This window comes from Coenobita brevimanus, chromosome 46, assembly GCF_032717465.1.
Source record: "Coenobita brevimanus isolate Jiangsu-jjx chromosome 46, ASM3271746v2, whole genome shotgun sequence".
Lineage (NCBI taxonomy): Eukaryota > Metazoa > Arthropoda > Malacostraca > Decapoda > Coenobitidae > Coenobita > Coenobita brevimanus.
The window spans coordinates 14108349-14131630 of record NC_136999.1 but is presented as its reverse complement, the minus strand read 5'-3'; the positions used below and the strand labels follow the sequence as shown (position 1 = coordinate 14131630).

Below are 23282 nucleotides of genomic sequence, written 5' to 3'. Positions count from 1 at the left end.
CTCAACCACAAATGTCCAACCGCTTCCCCATACTGTTACCCACAATGTGTATTATGGTAATCAGATGTCCCCTGCTTATAAAACGGATGAACGTGTACTCAGAGAGATTGTGACAAGTAACACATCATGTGTTATCCCCTCAGACAAGCTCAGTTTAATTATTTACTATAAAAACAGGAAAGTTAGCAACATGATTATGAAAAACAACACAGCTCAACAAACCAACAAACTTCAACATACCAATGTAGTTTATGAATTCACTTGCCCACACGAAGGTTGTAAACTTCGTCACATGAAATATATTGGTATGACCACAACCACACTAAGCAGACGTTTAACCATGCACCTACAATCCGGTTCTATAAAAGATCATATGACTCAACATCACACATCAATAAACAGACAAGTTCTAATAGAAAATACTAATATAATAAAAAAATGTCATAACCACATTAGACTACAACTGGCAGAAGCACTTCTCATACGTGAAAACACGCCGGCCATAAACAACCAAACTACCGGACTAGATCGTACCCTCAAACTGTTTAAATACACAAAGACCCGACCACAAGCAGCGACAATTACAAATGAACATTACACACACAATAACACAACTGGCAACACTACACAGCCACAAACACCCACTCACCCATACAACCTTCGCAGTCAACCACGTAGCTCATAGCTGACTACACCTATAAGGTTTGTCTCTTTTATCCATACACTTTTAACTGTAGCTCATACTTGACTTCACCTAAAGGGTTTGTCTCTTTTATCCATACTCTTGTAACTCTACACTTTTATTAGTCGTTGTTGTACATTTCAGTATGTATACTGTATAGGTTTATGTTGTATATGTCATGTTTTATAGTGTATTGTATCTATATTACAGTCGCTGATGATGTGTAAGGATACACGAAACGTCCTACGAAAAATGAAAATAAATAATTAATAAAATATAGTTACGACATGGATCTTGGACATATTATCTACAACCTGAATCATAGTGTAAAACAATGTGTAAGAAAACTCGAAAAGATCAACAGAAAAATAGTGAACAATGGCTACGCCTTGGTCTTTAATGATTTTTGTATATATATATATATATATATATATATATATATATATATATATATATATATATATAGAGAGAGAGAGAGAGAGAGAGAGAGAGAGAGAGAGAGAGAGAGTAGGAACTGTGTCGGCAAATTAGAGACTGGGATATTATAAACAACCTGATATCCATGAAGATCTTTAGGTACAGTTGGCCACAAGATTCCTTGAACACTTCCAGCGACATGTGGAAACCCCATCACGTTTGTTTACTCGAGAGTAGTAGTAGAATTCCATGAATGAAGGGCCGATTTATGTGTCGTGACTGCTGATTTGTTGATTGGAAACCAGGGTGAAAAGTTTCCTTACTGAAGATAATAGAAAGTACTTAGTGTCTAAAACACAACGAAATAATAATGCATTTAACATTTACAAACTGACTCATTAGTGAGGGTTGTAGGGTTCATGAATGCATACCATTTATCTCCTACCGATGCTGAGAAAACGGTGAACCAACTTAATATCCGTGAAACCGGCAACTCTCAAGGAAATGTTTTGAAATAGTTCGAAAAACGGAGATAAATGGTTCGAGTACGGTCATGAATGCAATGATGTGAAAATATCCCATCCTTCATGCTTTTGTCCTCTACAGAAACAACATTAATAACGCTGAACTACGTTTGGAGCTTTCCAGGAAAAACTAAGATAAATGTATACGTGATAAACCACTGAGTTTTGCGTAGAAGAAAGTGTGAATCATCATACATGTCGTGTTACAATCCCATCCCAGCATTATGGACTGCATATTCTGCCGCCCTACATAGCCAGATTTCTGTTTCTACTTAATCCTTCACAGCCTTTGAACCTTCTATATAGCTATATCATTCTTCGTCCTACTCCTGCTTAGATGTCTTTAATTTGTACTTTCACTTTACACCTTTCCATCTCTCCACCTTGTTCTCACTTTCCATCTTTCCTTCCCCATCCTCACTCCCAGCTTCTTTCTGTCTCTCCCTCCTCCTCACTCTTACCTTCCATCTTTCCCTTCTGTCCACTCTCACCTTCCACTACCCCTTCCTCCTCACTCCCACCCTCCATCTTCCCCTTCTTTTCGCCCTCACCTTCCATTTTCTTCCTCTCCCTCTCACCTTCGATCCTCACATTCTTCTCGCTCTCACATTCTATCTTCCCCTTCTTCTTACTCTCTCCTTCCAACTTTCCCTTCTTCTCACTCATACCTTCCAAACTCCCTTTCTTCTCTCTCACCTTCCGCCTTTGCTTCCATCCCATGCACGCTCCATCTTTCCCTTCTTCTCATTCTCACCTTCCGTCTTTCCTTCCATCTGACTCTTACTTTCCAGTTTTCTCTCCTCACTCACACCTTCCCTCTGTCCGTCCCTCCTGTTCACATCATTCCTATGTTTCTCCCTCTCTCTCTCTCTCTCTCTCTCTGTATATATATAGTCCCTTATTCCCTTTGTTACAGTACGTTGGTCATGATAACTGTGGAACCATGATAACACATCAATCATTCATTCAGAATCTCAAGTGTTTTGAACACTGATATCGTGGTTATTGGTCAAGTATTATTGAGATAAAACCTGGTCATAGGCCCGTAGGTGATCATATTTTGCATAAGCTTATGTGTTGGCAGTAGGTAAGGACAGCATAGTGACATGAAATGTCTTTAGACGAAACTGATGTTGGGAATGCGACAGGGTTCGTCAGTGGCCGTGGATGTGGAGGTATGAGAAGCAGACGAATGAGCGAGAGTATTGTTGCCAGGATAAGGAGCATAGTAACCTCTTCAAACTGGGACTTCTGGCCATCAGCAGGGCAAATCCGTCTAGCATTAGCCAGAATAATAGCTTTTGCTTTGGCAATTCGTGCTCCGACTGTAGCACCTGAACCGGACTTCTTGAGTCCTCTGACTGAAACCTGTTGCACAGTGTGATTCGATGAAACCACCGGGTTAAAACACCAATGTGTATTCGGATATCTTTGTGCGTGAAGACAGTCAGTCAGCACAGAGATCGCACAGCGGAAACACGACAATGGACTATCACCAAGAAAAAGTCGCCGAACGAGGAAGGATTGTTGGGATGAGGGAGAGTGGCATGTCCCCTACGGAAATAGCAAGAGAGCTTGGGATATCCCGGACAACCGTTTACTTATGGCTGAGGAGATGGGAAAAGGAGGGAAATTTGAAAGATCACCACCGGACAGGTATGCCTCGGAAAACAACTGCTGCCGAGGATGAGAGGATTGTTAATGCTGCTGAAGCAAACCCCTTCACCAATGCTGTCGCCATTCGTGATGATCTCCAGCTTGATGTGTCGGCGGAAATAGAAAGGAGAAGACTGCACGAGCAAGGAATACATCACAGGATCCCAGCAAGGAAGGAGAAGCCGACAGCGAGGCACCGATTGTTCAGGCTTCAATTTGCCCAACGATATGTTAAAGAAGATCTCGATTTCTGGGGACGAGTCATATTTAGTGATGAAAAAACATTTTCATCCACAACACATGGAAGGATCCATTGTTGGCGCTGAAACAACACCAGATATGATGAGGAACATATCTTTGACGAGGCTAGGAGTGGACATATAACTGCTAATACATGGGGGTGGATTTGGTTGCACGGTGTGGGAGGGGTGACCCCAATTCATGGTCGATTTACTGCTGACTAATACATAGAAATACTCGAGGAAGTTATGCTGCCATCTGTCGGGGGCTATGCTCTCCCATTCCCAGAAAGAGTCCTCTTCATGCATGATAGGTGTCCAATCCACACTGCCCAGGTAGTAACACAGTGGTTTCAGGAGCAAAGAATCATCGAAGTTCTGGACTGGCCTAGTAAGGGTTGTGACATGAATCCAATCGAAAATATATGGGCCAACATTGTGAATGTTTGGGAGGCAGCGGAAGAGAGGACGAGAGAACGGCTACATCAACATGTCCAACAAGAATGGGAAGTGTTGAGGAGGAGGCCTGGATTAGTATATAATCATGTTCCGTCTGTTCCTGACCGTTTACAAAATGTTATTGACAAACATGGTGGCTGGACACGGTACTGATCAATTTTGTAAAGGCCTGAGTCATATGGGATTCATTTTGTTGCACTATAATTTACCCATTTGTTTACACTTTCCTGTGTAGCCTCACTAGCTTCACTAAAAGAAACCTAAATAACAACATAATGTTACTTTTCGAACCCTTGTTTAAATTGTTGTTAACTACTCCTGAATTGATAAAATATAAATATAAAATTTGTTTTTTATCTATCGATTTACCTATCTTCTATCTGTCTGTCTATCTATGGAAATTTTATATATATATATATATATATATATATATATATATATTTATTTATATATATACCTAGGCTGCTTCCCCCAAGGAAAGGGAGGTAGCCGAGACAGGACGACACACTCCCCATTTACTCATCCATTCAAACACATTCATTCGCATCTTAGCCCCGAAGGGAAGAACGGACACATCCTCACCGCACCACACCGCACAAGGGTCAACCGCGCAATGCAATCAGTGACATCCGCAGCAGGGCCCGACAGCAGAGCTGGTTTACCCCTGCCACATCATAACAGACCCAACCCCTTACCCGCACCTAACCTGACTAGCTGATCAGACCAAATGCGGGAGAATATCCCCTCGGGGCTGTGTCATCACTTATTCATTCACAATTTCTCTCCATTTATTTCTGTCACGCACAGCCACTCTTCCTTGTTCAACAGACATCCCTCTCGCATCCAGCGCTCTCTTCACACCGTCCATCCATCCTGTTCGTGGTCTTCCTCTCAGCCTTACACCTCTCACATCAGATCTAGTTATCTTTTTCACCAATCGCTCATTATCAATTCTCTCCATATGCCCAAACCATCGCAACACCCTCTGCTCAAATCTACCAGCCATCTCCCAAACAACTCCAGTTCTCCTTCGCACTTCATCATTTCGCACTCGATCCATACGAGTCACTCCACACATACTCCTCAGACACCTCATCTCCATTACATTCAAACTTTTCCTCTCTGCCACACCCATATTCCAAGTTTCAGCCCCATATAACGCAGTCGGTACCACAACACCCTCATACAGCCTTCTCTTTCTAAGCGAACGACATCTAAACACTTTTTTCATTCCTCCCAGCACCTTTCCTACTTCATTTATTTTAAACTTCACTTCTGCTTCTATTCTTCCATCCACAGCAACACGTGACCCTAGATATTTAAAACACTCTACCTCCTCAATCAACTTACCATTCAAAACTATATTCATCCCCCTAACATCTGCCAACCTCGCACACTTCATCACTTTACTCTTATTCTCATTTACTTTCAATTTCCTTCTTTCACACACCCTTCCAAACTCCTCTACCAACTGTCTCAATCTCTCCTCTGAATCAGCTACCAGTGCAGTATCATCTGCAAACAGCAGCTGCTTCAGATTCCACTCTCCACCATCAACATTCACCACACTCAGACCTCCACCTAAAACGCTTGCATTCACCTCCCTTACAACACCATCCATGTAAATATTAAACAACCAAGGCGACATCAAACATCCCTGTCGCAGCCCCACTCTCACTGGAAACCAGTCACTCACAGCATTTCCCACTCTTACACAAGCTCTACTATTTACATAAAGACTTTTCATCCCTTTTAGTAACCTACCATCAAGTCCATACAATCTTAAAACAGTCCACAAAGCCTCCCTATCAATTCTATCATACGCTTTCTCTAAATCCATGAATGCCCAAAACACATCCTTGCCTTTCGCTAAATACTTTTCACACACTTGTCTCACAGCAAAGACCTGATCCACGGATCCCCTCCCTTTCCTAAAGCCACACTGCTCATCACTAATCACTCCCTCTGTACCCTTTCTAACTCTCATAATTAACACTCTACCATAAACCTTACCTACAACACTCAACAGACTTATACCCCTCAAGCTATATATATACTGGCGACTGACTGGTTGCTTGGAAAGCGCAGGCGAATAAGGAATATCAATACCAGGGCTTGTAGGAATATCTTTAATGGTGGCATTTCGTAATATCTCATTGCATCATCAGACCTAAAAGTAATAATTTATTTTAGCTATGGTAAAAATATTTGTCTTTGATCAAACTTTGCATTGAAAATAACTAAGAAATATTCTAAGGCAAATGGATATCCTACTTAAGTCATCAAATAATAAAAACATTCATACACTAAAATGCACAAACCAGTGTAGTAAAAGCAAGAACATTCAGGTAAAATTTCAAGATAAGAATACATTCAATGCAATGAGATATTGCGAAACGTCACCATTAAAGATGTTCCTACAAGCCCTGGTATTGATATTCCTTTATATATATATATATATATATATATATATATATATATATATATATATATATATATATATATATATATATATATATATATATATATATGCAACGAATATGTGAACTTTGTATATATCTGTAATATTTATGTAAAGGTAATATGAGTTCATATAATATGAAGCCAACGAAACTGTGAACTCTCCATCGAAAATTCTAAAGTTCTTTGTAATGAGACGTTACTTTCTTTGTAACTAAGTGTATGCTGTGGTGTACTGTAATGGTTTCAAAGTTGTTACCATAACATTCCTTCATCACCCACTATTCTGCTCATGAAGGAATGACGATGAGTTGGAATATCACACATCCAGAATTTACACTTGCCATTTTTCTGCATCCATTTAATCAGTATTGATATGTATCTTTATCTCTTAATCCCACATGTGTTTTTAACAAATAGAACGGTTATATGGTGGTCGAAAGACATTGTATTAGTAAAGGAAGTGGACAGAGTGAAAATGAGAATATTCTCCCTGACACACTGGCAAGATGTGAAACAGTGGACTTAGTGTGGTGGGGGGTTCGAAGAAAGTGGGGGACAGGGGGGAATAAGGTGGACCAACCTACTTCCAGCTTTGTATTGCAGTACACTAGAGGCTAAACTGGCATGATATTCTGTAGAGGGGGTAGTGAGAGGGGTTTGTATGCCACGCATCGCACCAGTGTGAACCTTGTATTATAATGACTGGTACAAAAGCGCCGTGTAATACTTTCATTGTATGGTGGCATTCTTACACACACACACACACACACACACACACACACACACACACACACACACACACACACACACACACACACACACACACACAGTTATGGCATATAACATTACATTAAATGTCATGAACATAAACCTAATTATGTGTAATAACCATGTAGTACAGTAGTAGCGGAAGTCATGGTTGGGAGTGGGGTAACAGAGTGTGTGGACCGGGCAGGGGTTTGGTAGGACACTGCTATGGCTGGGTTGGACATTGGCAAGGCAAGGTGTTTGAAACTTGGGGGATAGGTGATGGAGTGGGAATAAAAATAAATGCTGGAGTTGAATGGGGAAGGTGGTAAATAAACAAGGGAAGACACACTCTTCCATATGCGTCGCAGTGACTAATTTACGGCCTCAGATGACCTCGAATCAAAAACCTTTTTAAACAAAAAGAGTTTCTCTTTGAAAACGCTACATCTCTTGTTTTATGCACGTTGTCTCAAAATTGCTTCAAAATCCCACTTATGAGAAAGTCGACGAATTTGCCAACTTCAACACACACACACACACACACACACACACACACACACAACACCTTAGATGACCAGGAATCCAAAAACGTTTTAAACAAAAAGTTATTCTTGTTTAAATAGATACAACTTGCCTTCTATGGACATTTGCTCTAACTTGCTTCTAAATACCACTTTTTGAGAGTATCGACGAGTCTGCCAACAACAACACCAACAAGAATAAGAATACCGCAGGCCATTCCCTAGCGCTCGCTTCGACGCAAAAATATCCTTCAGCTGTATCCACAGCAAACCAAACCTACGTAAATAAGGCAGCTAGACATTTATAAATGAAGGGGTAGGCCAGACAAATACTGTAGATGTGTGTATATATTTGGTATAGAGAAAGAGCTAATATATGGATATATTCGGTGTGCACCAGGGATAAGTAGGTAGAGATGGAAGGAAACCGCGATCAGAAGAGATGGAAAGATAAGAGGACAAGAGTGAAAAGAAGGAAAGGAAAGATGGAAGGTGAGAGTGAGGACGGAGAGGGAAAGAGGAAAATGAAAGCAGCCCGAATGGAGAAGGATGGAAGGTGAGAGTGAGGGGGAGGGAAGAAATGATGGGAGGTGAATGTGCGGAGGGAGGCAAAGCCTGAGCGAGAGACGAAAGTAAATTTGGAAGGTGGGAGTGCAAAGGGATGGAAGGATGGACGGTGAGGGTGAGGTGGAGGGAAGCAGAGATGGAAGGTGAGAGTGAAGTGGAGGAAGGGAAAAATACGTGAAAGTGAGGCTGAGGGAAGGAGAGTTGGAAGGTCAGGGTGTGGTGGGGGGAACGAAAGATGAAACAGTTATGATTAAGAATATAAGGCTGTATAAGGAAGGTTAGAATACGGTCTAGTATTAACCGTTTCCCTAATATTAGAATCAGTTGGCATATTATTGTGGCTAACACCATACGATTTTATTCAACGTAAGGGAAGAACTAACAGTCAAAGGATTAAACACAAATGCGAAGCTGGCTGTGTAGGGTAACCGAATAAATGTTGGCCAGGACTTTTACGCCAGCGTGTGGTGATTCCCGGTAATTTGTCGAAACTCAGATCATTACTACTTAAATGTAATATTCATTACAATAACACTTCGCCACTCGATAATTCTTTCCTGTCTTCGACAATAAGCTTTGAGTAAAGTACTGGGAGGTCGCATTCTTGACAGTACTCGATCCGTTATGCTTCGAAGAGTATTTCATCACTCGTAGTTGAGGGTTATCAGCTACTCGGATATTGGGCTTCCTCACCTTGTTTCCTATATCGCTGCATGATAATTTATGTATGATGAATTTCATGTCTATGCGTTGAACCACTATTCCTCACTAATATATTACCTTGAATACTTATATATAAGAGGAGCCTGTGGAGTCACGTGGAGAGACAGGCTGACGAATGAAGATATAAAGGAGCGTTGTGGTGTGGATGTGGATGTGATAGGAAGCGTTATGAGAAACACACTGAGGTGGTTTGGCCATGTGGAGAGGATGGAGGGTGAAAGACTGACGAAGAGAGTGTATGTGAGTGAGGTGGAGGGGGGAAGAGGGAGGGGGAGGCCGAAGATGAGATGGAGGGATGGGGTGGAGAGGTACATGAGACAGGGGTGTGTGAGTTGGGAGCAGGGCAGTGAAATGGCGGGGGAGAGGGCGACTTGGAGGCGATTTGTTTGTGGCCACCCCAAACGGGATTGAGGCGTCTGGCAATAGATAGATAGATAGACTTATATACAATATTTATTTTTATTTATCCAAGGCACTAAATATTTTCTAACATTCTTTACATGGAAACTTTTCACCCTGGTTTCCAATCAACCAATCAGCAGTCACGACACATCATCGGCCCTTCATTCATGGAATTTTACTACTACTCTCGAGTAAACAAACGGGATGCGGTTTCCACATGTCGCTAGAAGTGTTCAGGGAATCTTGTGGCCAACTGTACAATGTAAGATGCTTCACAGAAGATTAGAAACTTGATAACTTAATGACTGAAATGGAAAACATCAGTTGGGATAGTGTAGGTTTGACTGTGATCCACAGAAAAGAAAAAGAATTTCAGCTCGAAGACAGCAACCACCTATTCCACTACAGAGAAAAGAAAATGGAAGAGTTAATGGGTTAGGATTTCTAATTAACATAAATCTAGCAGAAAACACTGTCAAATTCAGCAGTATATCTGACATAACACGCCGGCATATGACCCTGGCAGTTGTGCCACCAGATTTTAATTATTTTCAGTCAATCAATGAATCTGACATAACGGCATGTATTATAATTAGACTGTGCAAAATAATACACCCTGAAAGTCATCATTATCATCATCATCATCATCAGGACCTCCTTTCCCACCCTAGGGCAGGGTGAGGGGTAGCAATGTCCAGACAGCCCAAATTTGCCCAGTGCAATGGGCCACGCTTCCATTCACTCATCATTGAAGCCCCCGGAATCCTGAAAGTATTGTAAGTATATGTACCGACTTCTCAAAGCTCAGATGAAGAAATAAAAACATTCTATGATGACATCTCCCAGATTATGGAAGAAGAAAAGGCCACGTGGGAGACTTCAATGCAAAAGTTGGCAAATAAACAAACGGAGAAGCATGTATGGGAAAATGTGGAGTTGGAGAAAGGAATGAAAGAGGAGAAATGGTGGTAACATGAGAAATATTAACACATTCCTTCACAAAAGAACCGAGAAAAAATAGACCTGGAGAAGTCCACATCAAAAAACAAAGAATGAAATCGACCTCACTATGGCAGATATGACCAACACGACCACAGATGTCACAGTTATCAACAAAGTAAATAGGGAAAGTGACCATAGAATGGTGGGTTGCACAGCCAGGTTCAATTTCAGAAGTGAAAAAAAAAAAGATTAAAAATAAAGATATGCCCAGTAAAAGTAAATGAAAACAAAACAGTCTTCCAGGAGGAAATAACGAACAAATTTCAGGCTCTAAGTTATGCTGAATGTGACATTGATGAGTTGAATGACAGACTAACGAAAGTGCTAAGGGATTCAGGGGAGGTAATAGGGAAACCTAATACAACCAAAGCCAAGGAGTATTTGGAAAAGACACTCGAGCTCATGAAAAAAAAGAAATGCATATAAAAGCAAAGAAAGATGAGACAGAACGAGCGGAAATAAAAAGGAGACAAAGAGAAGAAAAATGAAAAGCGTGGATCAGATCAAAGAAACCATCAAAAATGGAAAAAGTCTGAAACAGGTCCGACGTAAAATGGCACTAGGAAAGCAACAAATTATATCACTGAAAGACAGAAACGGTGGAGTCATTAAATGGAGAGATAAGATGGTGAAGAGAGTTGAAGAATTTCACAAAGAACTGTATGCTTCAAAGACAGCAGTATGAATAGCTAACTTTTCAGTTGACACAAGTGCATTACCTGAGGTAAAGCCAGACAAATTAAACATTTCTCTTAACAATACGAAAAGAGGGAAGGCTCCGGGATAAGATGGAATAGTAGCATGTCTACTGTTGGATACTGCAGTGGAAGTATATAACAGGCTCACCCACTTATTTACTCAATGTATAAAAAAGAAGAAAATTGCCAAAACATGGTGTAATGCAATAGTTATTTTACTTTACAAAAAAGGCGACCCAAGAGATATTAGTAACTATCGACTTATTAACTTATTATCAGTCATTTACAAACTCTTCACTAAAGTCATTACGAACAGAATAACAACAAATTTGAAGTAAAACCAATCTCGTGAATAGGCCGGATTCTGAATCAGTTATTCTACTACCGATCACGCAATTAATCAGGTAACTGAGAAAACTGTAGAATGTAATAAACTTGTGTGCTTAGGTTTTGTTGATTACAAAAAAGCTTTTGACTCAGTGGAGCACATAGCAATTATAAATTCATTGCGAGAACAAGGAGTAAATGAGAACATTGTAAAACTGCTCGAAAAACACAAATAAAGAGGTAACTGCTACAGTTATATTACATACAGCCTGGGAAAATTTTAAGATTGAGAAGGGCGTGCATCAGGGAGATACAATGTCACTAAAATTATTTACAGCATGCTTAGAAAGTATTTTCAGAAAGCTAGACTGGGAGAACAAAGGAGTAAACATAGATGGAGAAAAGCTAAACCATTTTAGATTTGCAGATGACATTGTCCTAATCTCAGAAACAGCAGAGACATTGCAAGAAACGTTAAATGACCTGAAGAGAGAAAGTCTCAAAGTAGGGCTAAATATGAACCGGAATAAAACTAAAGTAACTAGCAGAAGTACCCAGCGTTGCCGGGACAAAAAGGCGAACACTAAGCCTGTTAATTTTGTTTTAGTTCAGTCTTTCTTTCTCCTCCAGAACGACCATGTACCTCTTATGCTTTTGAAGAGGGATTATAAACGGTCCAGGAACTTTTTATTTCAGCTTTGGCAGACTAACGCACAGTATTTGTGTGCGCTTGTTTACTGTTGTCAGCGACCTTAAATGACCTCTATCAGGTGACCGCAAATGGCCTCGGAGGTCAACCTCACATAGCCTATGTCCGAACTGGAGGCCATGTGAGTCTCCATGGCAAAAAGTGGGCTGCAGGGGTATCCTGCAGGGTCACGGCCAAAAAGGTGGACACTCTACCGGTGACCTCAAATGGTGCAGATCTGAATTTTGACCCCTTAAAACCATTCTTGGGTCATCCTGATTCAGTATATATATATATATATATATATATATATATATATATATATATATATATATATATGGATTTGGGGGTCTCTGGCCCATGATTTGGGAGTGATTGAAGGACGAACAATCAAACAAACAAACAATGCAGCTCTTTTATATACATAGATGTTCAATCCACATATACCCAAGAGTGTCATCAGAAGAAGTTAAGGAAATTCTTGAAGAAGATGAGGAGTACAGTTACTTAGGGCAAATACTAAAATTAACGAAAGATCGTGATAGCAAAATGAAGAGTCTATCTATCTATCTATAGCCCGACGCCCTAATCCCGCAAAGGGTGGCCGCAGACAAAACGCCTCCAAGTCACTCTGTCACCCACCATTTGACTCCCCTCCCCCCAACTCACCCCCCCCTCCCTCATATACCTCTCAACTCCATCCCTCCACCTCATCCTCAGTCTACCCCTCCCTCTCCCTCCCTCCACCTCACCTACATACACCCTCTTAACCCGCGCCGTCCCGAGGACGTACTTCCACGTCCTCACGTTTTGTCACTGCCAATCCCGAGGACGTACTTCAACGTCCTGCAATTGCAAGGTTCATAATTTCCACAATTTTCAATTTTCGCGAGTCATTTTTGGTACGTATACACGGGACACCTGCCTCAACAAGATGCCAGGCAGAGACAATGCCTTACCCAGCATGACCTCCTCCCCCCTCCTGCATGCCCTTTTCTCAGCAATTCACCTGTTATCAGTGACCTGGCCAGTATAGCCATGTCATGCCACGGTACGAAATTCAGGGCCAGAGTGATTCCCCAATCAATGACAATGTGGAGGACAAACTTTACATAGCATTAGAGGAAGAAACAGTTAGAAATGATGATCAGGTAATGTGGCAAAAAAAGGTCAGGTATTAGTGAGTGAAACAATGCTTATAATGCCTATATTACTGCTTGAAAACCAATATACTTTTGTACTACATATAAATTCGTAACAGTAAATAAATAAATACCGTTTATGAGTGGTGTGAAATAGTTATCCTCCCATAGAACTCGTTTTCTTTGGTGCCAGCCTGATAGAAAACCCAGTAAAGTAAGGAGGCTCTCCTACCTGTAATGAGTATTTTAAACCTCAGGTGAGCGATTTCTCTATGAATTTTCGATGTTTCTCACCAAAAGCGAAAGTTTTAGCAAAAAAAAAAAAAAAGGTCGAAAATTGCCCGGGATTGGGGGGTACCAGTGGTCGAAAAGTGGCCGGGACGGGGCGGGTTAATCAGTCTTTCATCCTCCATTCTCTCCACATGTCCAAACCACCTCAGTGTATTTCTCCTAATCTTTTCAACCACATCTACATCTTATTTTTAAACAAATTCTTTATGAAAAGTAGCTTGCCAATGTGTATGAAACGAAAACTATATAACGTACGTATAATTCCAGCTAGGACGTACGGTTGAGACCTGGAAACTAACATATCGATAGAAAATAAACTAATCGTTCTCAGAGAGCAATAGAAAGGTCAGTGTTGGGAATATCTTTAAGAGCCAGGAAAAGATCAACTTGGGTGAGAGAGCAGTCTAAAGGGAAAGACATTATAGAAGTTATTAAAGAACAAAAGTGGAGGTGGGCAGGCCATGTAGCAAGAATAAGGGATAACTGATGGAGCAAGAGGCTGACTGATTGGACACCAAGAGATTGTAAGCGTTGCAGAGAAAGACCAGACAGGAGGTGGAGAGATGCGATAGAGAAATTTGCAGGGAAAACGTGGCAGAGGTTTACTTAGTCAAGGAATTTATGGAGAAGGTTGGGGGAGGCCTTTGTTCAGCAATGGATCTGTGATGGCTAATGATGATATATATATATAGATAGATAGATAGATAGACAGATAGACAGATATGTATATATATATATATATATATATATATATATCTGTCTATAGATAGATAGATAGATAGATAGATAGATAAACAGACAAATATATATATATATAGATAGATAGATAGATAGACAGATAGACAGATATGTATATATATATATATATATATATATATATATATCTGTCTATCTATCTATCTATCTATATAAATATATATATAGATAGATTGACAGATAGATAGCTAGATATAGATATAAATATATATAGATATATAGACAGACAGATAGATAGATAGATACAGAGATATAGATAGATAGATAGATACAGATAGGTAGATAGATGGATATATCGTTTCGTTTCGTTTCGTTTTTAAAGGCTCCAACATGCTTGCATGTGTCGGCCTTGGTCACCTAATGGCGGCTCTCCACGCTGCACGATCCATTGCAGCCTCCCTGTTCAGTCCCTTAACCCTAAGGTCACACTTAATGACCTCGTCCCATGTCTTTCTCAGTTTACCCCTCATAACCCCACCCCCAATATTAACACTTCTCGCCTTCCTCACCCAATTATCATCCCCCATCCTCTCCACATGTCCAAACCACCTCAATCTACCTCTCCTCATCACAACACCAATACACTCCAGTCCCATCCTACCTCTCAACTCTTCCATTGTAAACCCAGCCCCTCCAGGCCTTGGACGCAGGGACGCACTGCACATCCACCTAATCATTGTCATTTCTGTACGTCTGAGCCGGCGAATGTCTTCCTCCTTCACTGCCCAGGTCTCACTGCCATACAGCATTACACTCCTAACACATGCTGCATACAAAGACCCCTTAGCACGTAGGGAGAGCCCTCTCAATGTCAGGAGAGGCAAGAGCTCCCTGAACTTCTTCCAACCACTTCTCACCCTAGCCACAGAGCTACCTCCAGCCCCACCTCCAGCACACAACATGTCTCCCAAATAACAAAACTCTTCCACACACTCAAGAGATTCACCAGCAAGTTCAATCCTTTCACGTCTGACGATCTCCACCTGCTCACCCCGGCACGCCATACACATAAAATCAGCATTATCTCGCAGTCTACCTCTGATACCACTACATCTCTTATGCACCCATTTATCACACACACCGCACAAGATGGAATTACTTCCCACGCCCTTGTGGCAAACTGCACATGGCCACTCTCCCTCGTCTTTGACAGTACCGACACCAACCCTAGATATCATCACTTTTGTTTTATTTGCATTTACCCTTAAACCCTTTTGCCCCATACCATCTCTCCACTTCCTAAACCTTTCCTCCGCCTCCCTTTCATTCTCTGCAATCAACACCAAATCATCAGCATACAACAACTCCCACGGGAGTCCGTTTCTAAAGTCACGTGAAAAGGCTTCAAGTACCATGATAAACAACATGGGACTCAAGACTGACCCCTGATGCACACCAACATTCACGGAAAACTCATCACTGAAATCTCCATTCACTCTCACCTGGGTGTGAGCACCCACATACATGGCCATAACCACCCTAACCAGCCACTCCTCCAAGCCAAGCTTTCTCATTGCCCACTTCACCACCTATCTAGGGACTCTGTCAAAGGCCTTTTCCAAATCAACAAAAACAAAATACAGATCCCTTCTCCTACCAATATATTTTTCCTGAAGCTGTCGAACAATGAATATGGCATCAGTGGTCCCCCTACCTGGCATAAACCCAAACTGCATCTCATCAATATTCACTCTTACTCTAATCATACCTTCTAAAACTCTCTCCATTACCTTCATTATCTGATCTAAAAGCTTTATACCTCTATAATTTCCTCTTTCCAGGGCATCACCCTTCCCTTTATACACATTTACAATTATATATATATATATATATATATATATATATATATATATATATATATATATATATATATATATATATATATATTTTCCCATCCAGGATCAGGCTCCACTTACCAGTGGGTTAAAACACTCTAACCCATCAGTTTCGTAGTACTATACAGGACCAGATATAATGTGTGAAGACAGTCTGTAACTTTAAAACTGTCTCACCTCCTACCATCTGCCAGATGATATTGACGATAGAAACAATAAGTGCATGAGGCATGGGCGCTGGTCTGCCTGCCTGTTTCCTGAGCTCTTGCACGAGCTGCGTGGCCTGTGTGTGCACTGCCGCCACCAGCTTCGACTTGCCCATGCCCAGGTCCCGCAGCTGCCGCAGAGTGAACCGCCTGTTGTTGTGCCAACGCAGACCACTGCTGGAAATAACTCCTGTGGACGAGATACTGAAAGTTAAGGATGACATCTCATCAGCCTTGGAGACATTTTTGGATTAAATACAAATAAAAGGGGAGTGGGAGAGGAACAGCCATCCTATTCTACTTCCATTGAAGTGATGGAACCCGAAGCTTGGGTGCTGTAGCCCAGCAAATTACGGGTAGTTGACCATCCTACTGCCTTTGACGGCTTTATATGATCAGAAAAACTCCAGTCACCTCTTTTGGGATCAAACCGATGTAAAGCTGTCATTCTGAGTAAGGCGTTCTATCCAATACACCCCCAGAGATAAATGTCACATATCCTCTGACACGCCAACACTAACTTGTTCTTACTGCTGAGTGTGACTGTCTCAGCAAATTAATGGATGGTCCATATATTTACCCCTTCTCCTCTTGGTTTACGTATGATGTGGGGATGCCTCAGTGAGCGTTATCAATATCTACCCTGCATTGCTTTGTGCTTCCCATAATCCTTTTCTTGCTTTATGGCGTCTGTTTTGTTTCTTTACGTTCACTGGTTGTTGGGCTGATAAAATTCATGAAGAAGCCGAATTGTCTGCCATACTCACACCAGCAGATTGAGTCACAGGAGATCACCACAGCTTGGGCGCAATATACGGACCATTTCATCAGGAGTCATCATTATCATCTAGACCTCCTTTCCCACCCTAGGGCAGGGTAAGGAGTAGCAACGTCCAGACAGCCCAAATTTGCCCAGTGCAATGGACCACGCTTCCATTCCCTCACCATTCAAGCCCCCGGAATCCTAGGTGTATCTGATACGCTAAGAACAGTCACGTTTTACTGTAGCTTCACATAAACCTATCCGACAGAGTCAGTCCGGACGCAGTCACGTTAAAAAGGGGTGCCAAATCCCTGATCATGCGCTTCACCTCACAATACTCATCCACCCAGCTCGATCTCTTGTCAGGCCCCTAGTCTCACTGACATCTAAACCTCTCTTCTTCACACACTCATCCACCATATCTCTCCACCTTCTCCTTGGCCTACCTTGCCTCCTCCCACTTCAAATTCGCTCCGATATACCTTTTTCACCACTCTATTGTTATCCATTCTCTCCCCATGACCATATCATCTCAGTACACTCTCTTCGGTTCTAGTGTCCACAGACTTCCTCACTCCACATCTTTCATGAGTCACATTATTTCTTATCCTGTCCACTCTTTGTACTCCCCATACATTCCACAGCAGTCCCATCCCCACTGCTCTTACTCCTGACTTTTCATTTTCATGCCACACCATAGTCTCACTTTCATATATTAAAGTTGGCGCTAACACTCCTTCATGTAAGCCTCGTGCAGCTGCAACACTCAAGCCTCTGTTTCTTATCAAGGCCATCATTGCATCAGCTACTTTCCCTCTTTGTGTCATTCCACTTCCCACTTCTTTTGCACATATTCCTCTTTTCTATCTCTGTACCCAGGTATTTGAACTGTCTCACCAGTTCCAGTCTCTCTCCATGCATTGTAATATCACTCTTGGAGCCACCTTCCCTCTCAATAACCATCTCTTTACTCTTTTCTACATTTACTCTCAAGGCACGACGCTGACAGACATCAGCAAAACTTTGCATTAGTCTACCATGTTCTTGTTCGGTATTTGCAAGTAGTACTGCATCATCAGCATACAACAAATTTGAGATATTCCATCCATCACCATTCATTACCAGCGCCATCCCCCTCTCCGTTACTCATATTTTTACTTCATATATATATTGAACAACCATGGGGACATCACAACCTTGTCGCACGGCCACAACGATCGTGAACCATTCACTTAGATGCCCATTTACCCTTACATATGCTTCACTACCATCATAAAAACTGTTGATGGCACCTATAGCAGCTTACCTTCTACACAGTACAAGTGCAAGACCTTCCACAATCCTTCTCTGTCTATACTGTCGTATGCTTTTTCCAGATCCATAAGTGCCATAAACACCTTGTAGTCTTTCTCACAAACCTTCTCCACTATTTGTCTTCATATAAAGTAACATATCCTCTTCTCTGTTGTTTGTTCACAATCTTCATTTTCTGATATAAATCATCTGTGTTTCTTGGTAATAAGTAATACAAATGCTAGCGCCATGCAGGGGACGTGAAGCCACTACACAGTTGGTGGTCAAAACACTTCATAAGATGACAAAACATTAACGAGCAAAGTGGAGTGTCAGTTACTGGAACCCCGCAAAGTTTCGCTAAAAACTTTTTTTCTTACGGTTAGCAGTTTTTTGCATATGTGGAGTCTCGGACAAACCAATCTACAATAGTCAAGGTGGAGGGCGCGTGTTGCTTTCCGCCTTTACTGGATGGTGGGTTGTTGTCTGGTCATGTCCATAGCATGCAGACTTGAGCCGGTTAACAGTGGAGTTTTGATGTCTTCATTTTTCACTGTCAAGGGGAAGGAATCATTGTTTTCTGTAATGAATTTACAAAATGTTTACTTATTCCTGCTTTACGTTGATTGACTAGTAGCATAGATAAAAATGAAGAGACCATAACATTCGCTACATTATTGAGGCGTCAATTGATATGACTTTAAATTTTTGGGTTTGTAATATTCAGTCTGATTTACCCAAGCTGTTTACTTCCTCTTAACGGTAGATTAATTGCTAACGCAGGAATTAACGAGATAATTTGGTGCTCAACATTTCTCTATCACCTTCCATTAGAATGACCCTATACGGTGTACCACATGTAACCTCGGCTGCGTCCCGACAGTCATGGTGTTATGGATGACGTGTTGATAGTAAGTCTGACAATCGAGCTACCAGACGACTACTCGTATAGAACGTCAACATAATATGCAAGCAAGACATAACATCACTGAATCGAAAGGAAGGTGGCTGGACATGCCCCTGAATAACTATTTTAGTGATATATATATATATATATATATCAGCATATATGCATGTATAAATTTGTAAAGAGAATAATCTGAGGAAGAGAATGTTGATAATTTGTATTTTCTTTCGTAACTGAAAAAATACCATTGTGAATTTGAAGAAACATAGCTGGACTGGTTTACTGGTCAGGTGGTAGTTTGTGCTGCGGTGATGGTCAGACAGCTGGTCTGGGGCTGGTCCTTGAAGGTACCGTACGAGTACTCATGCCGTACAGCTACAAGATGTCATTGAAAGGACCTGATGCCATAATAAGATTTTAGGTGACAATTATTTAATTAGTAATCCCGCGCATAGCTTGTGTGAAACGATGTGTAACTTTTGATGAGTAAATATTCATAGTGAAGACAACATTAGTTAGATAACCTACTGTCACCTAAAACTGGTACAGTACTTGGACGCTTTGACCTGGCATTTGTTTCCCTAATGAGTGGTTATGTGTCCTAGATCTGTTGTGGTATTCTACAGGGTACCGAGAAACTCTCTCCATCCCCCCAAGTAAACACTCCTGTTAGGAGACTGGATTAGCATACAGCTAATCCTACTTTGGTTGGTAAAAAGCAGGGGCGTAGCGAAGAGGGGAGGGGGGGCGGAGGAGGCGGCCGTCCCCTCTTTTAGGGTCTTGAAACTGTATGGGGCTAAAAAAATGATAATAAATCTTTAAAAATAAATAAATAAATCACATGAGAGAGAGAGAGAGAGAGAGTGAGAGAGAATCGTGGTGAGTCAGCGTCATGCCGACATAATTTTGGATCGGTTCTCAAAAAGAAAAGCAAGAAGACTTAATCTCCTTTTATGAACATACATTACTGTCATGGCATGCAAAATTACTGATAGCGTATATATTTAACTAGAATTGATGTTTTTTTTTTCTCTCACTTTAGTTGATACAGCGGTTATGGAGAATCAGTATGAATGAAACTACATTTTTTTGTGTCTGAGTTCGACATTATCTTTTTTGTTAATCAGTGTTTCCCTCTAGTTAACTTAATCAGAACTATGATTTCTTAAGCAATATTCTGTTCAAAGTATGAAAACGATCAGCCTGAATGAGTGCTAGAGCTTTTATTACCAGTGATCAAAGTATAAATCAGGTATATATATATATATATATATATATATATATATATATATATATATATATACTATAAGATACTTTTTTTCTTAGAACAGTCAGTTAAAATGAGCAGACAAGTCTACGTAATTTTGCATATTTTAAAGGCTTGCCCTTTTAGCTTAACCAAGTAGGCAGAATTCCAATGCATGGCACATTTATAATTATAGCTGATGTATGGAGTATGGATGTGGTTCTTAATATGTTATGTGATACTTGAGTCTTGAGGTACCAAGAGATTTGTGAAATATTTAAAATTAATTGATTTCCTTTAGAACTAAATAAAATGTTTTTATCACCTGTCAGATTAATTTTGACATTTCCAGGTTCCAACTAACTTAGCTAAGATTATTATGCTCTCAAAGGCGAGGAAAATGCACATAGACTCCCAGATGCATTATTGTTCTTTTATTCCGTAAGGAACATTAGAGTAAGCTTTTTTTCTACCAAAATCATTTTCTTGCTCTATTTTTCACAATTTTCATTGTAATGCGTTAGCACCTAAATATTCCAATACATAATTTTATTGGCCTCGGGAAGCCCCTAAAAGTACCGGTACTTAGTTTTCAAAAATTTTCCTGGGAGGGGGTCTTACAGCGCCCGCCCCCAGAGCCCCCAGCTGCAGAAGCTCGCTTCGGTTCCTTCCCTGTGAACTTTCTAGCTACGCCCCTGTTTAAAAGATTCGTCATTTTGTAATCGTATATTATTTGGTGCATGTTTTAAAAAATTCTACTGGACTGTATATTGTTATACGAACCATTTCCTTCTACGTAACAGAACAATGGATGACTAGTCTGTATATTAATGTGGAAGCTCATATGCGGGCAACTACCACATCATTCATTACACAACGATTGTCAAGAAGGAAACGAGATTACATACGGTGGACCCTGTAGGGACATGTTTAAGGAAACTGACAGAGACATCAACATCGTATTATCTCATTATAGATGTTTTGTTATTTATATTTAATCCGTGAAGGAATATACTGCGTGGGTGAATCTTGCTGAACAAGCTCCTGATCATCATGATCGAGACTCAGTGATATAACTAAAGTCAGTGTCACATTTTGGGTGTGTTACTATCCTGAAATAATAAAAATCTTGAACAGATAAACAATTTATAATACCATTATAAAACAGAGTGACAGTTCACAGTTTCCGAGTCCATAGAGAAATAAATGTTAACCGCCTTGGTATGTGTGTTGTGGAAATGATCCAACAACGACCAGCCATCTACTAAGGGTGGAAAGGAGCGTACATCCTCCACCTTGACCGTATCAGGTTCTTCTGTCTGGCTTGTTCTGTAAATACACTCGCGCTATTAAGAGATGTTGCAAAGCCCATATACAATCAGTGAACTCTGTGACATTACTTTATAGAGCTACTGTACATACATACATATAATCACAACGTCAGTAGCGTAAAAGTGAAAATATGAAGTCACATTTATCGCCCAATTAAGATGGTGTTTCATGAATGTATCAGTGAAGATTGCGAGAAACGCGGACAGCTCTACTCACACAACCTGCCACATTTCACCTCCGACCATGCCAGATGACGGCCAAAACACCTCTTCAAATGACGCTAACCTGAGCCAAACTTGGTATGTTAGCTACCAACCCTGCAAAGGTTGCAGATACATTTTTTTAATGTATATATACATTTGACAAGTTCCGGTGTTTGCTACATACAGATAAACAAACAAACATACTGCACATACATATACATACATACTCGTACGCAAGTGAATGACATAGCCGATTCCATGTAATATCTACAGCACAGTACGGTGACGTCTTTTTGTGGTTTATCTTTGTTGTTACCAGACAGTTATATTAAACAACGTGAGATCCTCGGAGGTGCAGGTATTAGTGAAAGCTGTATCACACTCCTCCAGTTCAATGAGCTGCACACAGTCGTCTGGTGTCAGCAAGAAGATAACATAATTGCATTAACTCCTCGAATTATGTGACGTATTCTTTTTGTTTGTTCTTGCTATCTGCAAACAAGTTCATAATTCACAGAGGTGCCCTTATGTAGTAAAGGTGTTAGTCAGACAGCCATCTAACGCCCTTTGTTCGACAAGTCTGTTTCAGACTAAAATAAGTTTTCTGTTAATAGCAAGAATATAGCTGGAAAAGAATTCATGTTACTAAACAGTTTGCGAGAGATTTGGAACTGGAGGCAGTGACGTAGCGAGGGGGAGAGACAGGGACAGGCGGGAAAATACTGCCTTCTAAATATTTCGAAGGAAATTTGTTATGCATTGCAATTTGTCACGATAGATAGATAGATAGATAGATAGATGGATAGAGAGAGAGGGGGGGGCTACCATACGTGCTGTGCGTTACACGTTTGGTTCATAATTCGTATGTTTGTTCATAATATAACTAGGCATCAGTACTGTCACTACTTCAAGAGGTAAAGTCTTACTCTATTTTGACCTTCATCCTTCATTTACGTAGATTTGTTTGGTTTTCTCAAATATCTGTTGACATTTACCCCGTACTTCCGAGGAGTGATAGCAGGAAACCTCAGAGCTTTTATGAACCTTAAAAAACATAGTGGAGGTTGAGAAACACTAGCAAGGCATTATGTTGAAGGCAGTGGTATAAACCAGGAAAGTTCAGAGAAATCTAGGAAACACTTTGAAGGGGAAGCACACTACCACAGCGAAGATGGCCTTACATAATGAAG

The 23282-nt window shown here is 40.8% G+C and overlaps 1 protein-coding gene across 1 annotated transcript in view; it reads right to left on the bottom strand.

Annotated features, from left to right (window-relative positions):
• The window catches only part of LOC145398652 (cytochrome P450 2L1-like), a 126502-nt gene that overhangs the window by 83419 nt on the left and 19801 nt on the right, over positions 1-23282 (bottom strand). Inside the window, exon 4 of the mRNA XM_080271458.1 lies at positions 16320-16538. Coding sequence (XP_080127584.1) covers positions 16320-16538 — 219 coding nt within the window. The remainder of the gene's footprint in view (positions 1-16319; positions 16539-23282) is intronic.